At 52.6% G+C, this 6,201-nt stretch overlaps 1 protein-coding gene across 1 annotated transcript in view; it reads left to right on the top strand.

Annotated features, from left to right (window-relative positions):
• The first annotated feature begins 1,122 nt into the window (after positions 1–1,122).
• TEAD4 (TEA domain transcription factor 4) overlaps positions 1,123–6,201 on the top strand; it is a 67,660-nt gene continuing 62,581 nt past the window's right edge. The window contains exon 1 of the mRNA XM_023548715.2: positions 1,123–1,206. Coding sequence (XP_023404483.2) covers positions 1,200–1,206 — 7 coding nt within the window. The 5' untranslated portion in view covers positions 1,123–1,199. The remainder of the gene's footprint in view (positions 1,207–6,201) is intronic.

Genomic DNA, 6,201 nt, shown 5'->3' with positions numbered 1-6,201 from the left:
TACCTTGTACTCCTAATCCAAAAGCCGACATAAGATTACTAGTATATGTGTCCTTTGCGGGAGTCCCTGGGTGGTGCGTACGTTTAATATGGCTAACTGAAAGGTTGGAGGTTCAAGTCTACCCAGAGGCACCTGGAAGAAAGGCCTGGCAATCTACTTCCAAAAAATCAGCCATTGAAAACCCTATGGGGCACAGAGCTACTGTGACACACGTGGGGTCATCGTGAATTGTCGTTGACTTGATGGCAACTGGTGGTGGTGGTAGCTGTCTTTTCCAAAACCCTGAGAGTTGAGTCCAGAAATGTACAGCTTGGACAGTGTGAGCACCAGAGAGGTCTCTGGATTTTCTCATTCTAGTGTCAGCCTCTGGAAGTGCCAGCAAGTCACCTGCCATAGTTCCAACCAGGGCTAAAATCTTGCTTTAAAAAGAGGCTGAGCTGGGCTCGTGTGTGTGTGTGTGTGTGTGTGTGTGTGTGTGTGTTTGTGTGTGTGTTTGTGTGTGGGTGGGTGGGGGGTGAGGGGGTGAGGCAGTGAGGAGATTGCTGACCTGCATTTTATTTTGCTTCCTTTTTGCCCAGTGTTGATTTAATGTCTGAACATCCCCTGGCATTTGGTCCTTGTCTCTACTTCTTTCTTATCCCTATCTGGGAAACATGATTCTCAGAGCCAAGGTCAGAGTGCCCAGGCCATTCCATTCATTTGTAGGCCATTTCCTACAGAGGGGAGATGACCTGCCCGTGATCCTAGACCTCCTGACTTCTTCCAGACCTTTCACTTCACTCTTTTCCCCCCTGGAGTCCCTGGCCTTTTCTGCCAAGCCCCTGTGTTGTGAGTGGCCTGGCCAAGAAGAGCAGCAGTTCTGGGGCTCTGGCACTCCCTGGGGTGTCCCCCATCCCATAGTCTACACCGTTCCTCCACTTCTCACCAGTGCTATGGTTTCTGCCCACACAGGTCCAACGGGCGCTCCTCCAAGCGGAGCCTTGGAGGGCAAGGCCGGCACCATTACCTCCAACGAGTGGAGCTCTCCTAACTCCCCTGAGGGGAGCAACGTCTCTGGGGGCAGTCAGGCATTGGACAAGCCCATCGACAATGACGCAGAGGGCGTGTGGAGCCCAGATATTGAACAGAGCTTCCAGGAGGCCCTGGCCATCTACCCGCCCTGTGGCCGGCGCAAAATCATCCTGTCGGATGAGGGCAAGATGTACGGTAAGGAGCCTTTGGAGGCTGGGCAGCTGACCCCTGGGCTTATGGTCAAGCCCTGAAAATAGAGCCTAGGAAAGAGAGCTAGACACAGTAACCTTGGGGCTTCTTCTAAGTACCAGAAGGGGAAATGACCTTGGGGCCTTTACCAGGTGAACAGGCGCTGCTTTCTTCTGTCCTGGGTTCATAAGGGATAGGAAGGTATCTGAGAAGAATCCTTTCAGTAGGTGCGGAGAGTGGGGCATGGGGGAGCGAGAAGCTGTGGTGGTGGAAAATATGAGAAAAGGAACTCTCTGAGTATGGTAGACCATCCCCCCAGAGCAGACTGGGAAAACCCACAAGGCGTCCCCCAGGTAAATGCCTGACCGTCATGAGACTTCCCACTTTGGCTGTGAAGATTGTTAGGAATGAGGTCACTAGACACATTCCTCATTCGTTCATTCATTCACTCATTTGTGTAACAAACATGTGCTAAGCCTTCTGTGTGCCAGGTGTGGAGGGTCACACCTTGTCCCTAAATCTGAGTGGGAGTGGGAGGAAAGGTGATCAGATACATACCTATAACACAAGGCAGACTGTGGGGAGGGCCCAGGAGAGAGTCAAGCAAAGTACTGTAGAACATGCACTCAGGAAAGCCACCTCCAGCTGGGGTGATCAGAAAAGGCCTGATCTTCATGAGTGGCCAAGGATCCAGAACATGCAGGGACACCTTGTGTCCAGCAGCCATGTGGACAGGACCAAGTATCTGCGTGGGGCTGTGTAGACTGTTGGATGTAAGAGAAGGGTATCTGGAAAAGTAAAAACAAACCCAGAACTGAATAGCTGTTCGAGGGCCCTGGTCAGGCCTCTATTCTCTTTGCAGAGTCCCCCAGGACCTCCAGCTTGGGACGTTGGCAGAGGCTTAGAGGCCGGAGAAGGTCCCTGTAACTTAAGTCCATGACAACAGAGGGTCCCTGTCCTGGCTCCCAGCAAGATGGTTCCAGTTGTCCACTCCCACGAATTTTCATTCAGGTTCTCTCCTCCCACCAAGCATAGGTGCTCCTCAGCTGCTCAAAGGCACTCTGCTGGAGTCCCTGGGTGGTGCGAGTGGTTAATGTTCTCAGCTGTGGACTAAAAAATTGGCAGTTCGAGTTCATCCAGAGGTGTCTCACAAGAAAGGCCTTGTGATCTGCTTCTGAAAAATCAGCCGCTGAAAACCCTGTGGAGCACGGTTCTACTCGGACACACATGGCCATGAGTCACAATTGACTCAACGGCAACTGGTTCGGTGTGTCAGTACTGTGAGGGGCCCGTGGGGGCTGATTAAACTCAGATCTGGTTGCTTCTGGCTGAGGGAATAGTAGTGTTCTCATAGTCCCTCCTGTGTTCATCCTTTAACTACGACTTCCCTACAAGACCAAAGGTATTTCTTCTCTTTCTTCTGCTACAAGGGAAACAGGGTCCTTTTGATCTGGACCCTTGATCTGCTCTTCAGCTGCCAGTTGAACTGCTCGTCTTCTCCCAGCCCACCCGTGTGGCTTTGCTTGGCTTTCACAGAGTCTCTTTTTACAGCTGTGGGCGTCCATGCCCTGGGTTGGCCTCTCCGCACCACCCCGCTCCAACCCTTTCTCCTGTTCTAATGCTTGTTTCTTACCTTTAGTACTAGGGAAGCTTCACGGAGGAGACTGCTGATGCGTTTGGGACACCTGCTGAGTGCCAGGTGTGGTATTGGGTGCTTATCTCATTTGACTGATGAAGAAACTGAGCCTCTGGGAGCCTAGGCTTTTCCATGGAGAATGGGGTAGGTGTTGATCATGAGCTTAGGTGCGAAGGTGAGAAAGGCCAGGAGGTACAGGGGGGTGTGCAGGGGAGGACAACTGGTTTGGCAGGAGAGCTGTCAGGTCCCTGGTTGGGAAGACACAATATGGGCACAGGACACTTTACAGAACACGTCTGTGTGCTTTAAAGGAATAAGTGGTCTGGTAAACATGCAGGCAAGAGGCATTCAGCAAAGGGCGAGAGTTGAGGGTCCCAGGTGTCTGGGGTGGCCCTGTAGAGATGGCAGAGCATGGCGGAGTTTAAGTTGGCACTGTGGACCAGGCTTTTTGGATGCTTAGTTAAAATTTCATCCTTATAGGTAGCTGTTTGGGATGGATCGACACAATGGTTGCAACAGTGGGCTCAAACATAGCAATAATCATGAGGATGATGCAGGACCAGGCAGTGTTTTGATCTGTTGTACATAGGGTCGCTATGAGTAGTGACCGACTCGACTGCACCTAACAACCTGCTTCACATGTAAAGATATTGGGGTTAAGAGACTTATCTTCAGTCACACTGGTGTGGGGAAATGCAAAGCTGTGGATTTTGGCAGGACTTGGGTTGGAATTCTGTTTGGCAGGAGGGGAGCCCTTGAGTAGGGGAAGCAGGGTGAAAAAGGTGTTTGGCAAACTGTCTTGGCCATGCTGTGTCCCGTACATGGGCTTCCCTTCCCCTGTACATGGAGGCAGGGAGAGAAAGGGTGGGATATCACTCACAGTAGGACTGGGAGGAAGGGAGAGGAGAGGGCCAGAGGCCTGGAGCCTTTTAAAAACCAAACCAAACCTATCACTGTTGAGTCGATTGCAGCTCATAGTGGCCCTGTAGGATGGAATAGAACTGCTCCATAGGGTTTCCAAGGCTGTAATCTCTAAGGAAGCAGACTGCCACATCTTTCTCCCACAGAGCAACTGGTGAGTTTGAACCACTGACCTTTTGGTTAGCAGCTGAGCACTTAACCACTGTGCCACCAGGGGCCCTTAGGAACCCCTTAGTTATGCATAAGACAACTCTGGGGTCTCTAAGAGTACAGACCCCAGACACCCTTTCAGCTCGGTAACGAGGCCACTCCTGAGGTTCACCCTTCAGCCAAAGATTGAACAGGCCCATGGAACAAAACAAGACTAAAGGGGTGCACCAGCCCTGGGGCAGGTACTGGAAGGTAGGAGGGAACAGGAAAGTTGGTAATAGGGAACCCAGGGTTGAGAAGGGATAGTGTTGACATGTCATGGGGTTGTTAACCAACATCATACAATAATGTGTGTACTAACTGTTTGATGGGAAACTAGTTCTGTAAACCTCCATCTAAAGTTCAATTTAAAAAAAAAAATTTATTTTTTTTTTGCTAAATTAAAAAAATAACAGGCTCTGGAGTCTCCAAAGGTCTTTGATGTCCATTATCCCTTCAATCCTTTCAAAGGAGGTGAGGGAGGAATTATAATCTCTGTCTTGCAAATGCAGAAATGGGGATTCAGAGAAGCCGAGAGTTTCCCCAAGTCCCTCAGCTAGTAAGTGGGATAGTGGGGGCTAGAACCTGAATCTTCTGCCTCCAAACCAGTGCTCAGCATCACCCAGAATGGCGTTTGTGAGCCTGCTTCCTCCTTTCCCTGCCCTGCCTCCAGCTTGGCCCCAGCTGCAGGTGGTCAGGCGCTGGGCAGGGGGCCTGGAGGCTGCATCAGTGTCTGATGACGCCCCGCACCCACAGCACCTGTCCTCCTTGGCTACAGGTCCTGCTGGGTGCCGACGCTGGCTCATCCCCATCTCTTCTTACCAGTGCCGAGGTCTGAGCCCAGGCAGGACTGGGCAGGGAGGTGATGAGGGGCTCTGTGAAGCCTGATCAGCGGGTAGGGGAGCATAGAGAGCTCTGAGCTCACCCCAGTATGTGTGATGGGCCCCCAGGGAGGCGGCGGAGGAGGGCAGACTGACTCCAGCTTCATCTCACTTTGGCTGTTCTTCTGTATTCTCATCTTCCCATCGTCTGTATTCCTCAGCCCCCAGCTGGCTTCTGGCATCCTCAGCAACCCCAGTCTTTACATTCCCCCCACATCCAGAGTTCACCAGTCACTTTCCACGTGGTCCAGCCTAGCAGGACACTGGGTGGGGGCTGAGGAAAAGCAGGCAGGAACAGGCCTCAGGCAGGAAGAGGAGCTGGCTTGACTCCATGAGAGTAAGATTTGAGACCTGGGGACCTGGCCTTGGCTCTCCCTTGGATCTCTGAGGACGGGAATAGGGCTGCTCTGAGCCCAGGCCACGCATACCCTGAGCAGGGCACACTGACCAGGGCCAGGCAGACATGCAGATGACATGCAGAGCAACATGACAGATTAACACCTGTTATTTCTGAGCTGAGTCTCCCACACTTGTTGGCCTGAGTGCCCCCCTTGAGCGCCCCTCACCTCTCCTGGGCCGGCACCCTGGCCTGGGGCTACTAGCCCTCCCCTGCTTTTGCTCGCACTGCTTTCATTTTTGCCCTGTCACTGTGTGACCCTCACCCTGGCATTGTGCTGGTGCTGGTCACTGACCTCCATCGGCCAAGCTGGCCGCTGGCCCCTGTGGCCAGGTGGTAGGGAGATGGGGGTGGGGTAACTTCTGCCCCATCAGCCCACACTCTGCCTTCTTCCCCTGTCCTCACAGCTCAGCACTGGTCTGGGCTGTCTTGCTTCTCCCTCCTGCATTCAGGAGGCCTGTGGCTGGATCTCAGGGTCTTCCTTTGTGTGTTCGTTCGTGCCTCTCACTGTTCTGGGCTCCTTCACTTTCTTTCTAAAGATTGCTCTTGAATTTTCCGAGTCTTTTTGCCTCTCCTTCACTCTCCTTCCCTGTCTCTGCTTCTCCTCTCCTTTCTCCTTTGTCTTGCCGACTGCCTCGTCTCCCAGGATTCCCACTCTTGTGAGCAGTCAGTTCTTACTAAGTGCCCCTTGCTGTGGACCAGATGAGGCTGAGGGCTCTGTGGTCTCTGAGGGATCTCCAGGACTGCACAGTCTAAAAGGAGGAAGCAGGAGAAGCATCTTTGGAAAGATAACTAACCAGCCAAGCAGGCACTTACATTGCAAAGCATGCAGCCAGTAAATAAGGGGGTGAGATTTTCTGACGGAGGTAGAGCTTGAGCTGGGTAGAGGAGGGTGCGTGTTCTAGGCAGAGCAAAGAGAGAGTGTGAGCACAGGCCCAGAGACAGGAGTTTGCATGGTGGGTTTGGGGGAGCCCTGG

Source organism: Loxodonta africana, chromosome 4 (genome assembly GCF_030014295.1).
Source record: "Loxodonta africana isolate mLoxAfr1 chromosome 4, mLoxAfr1.hap2, whole genome shotgun sequence".
NCBI lineage: Eukaryota > Metazoa > Chordata > Mammalia > Proboscidea > Elephantidae > Loxodonta > Loxodonta africana.
This window is presented reverse-complemented; position numbering and strand designations above follow the sequence as displayed.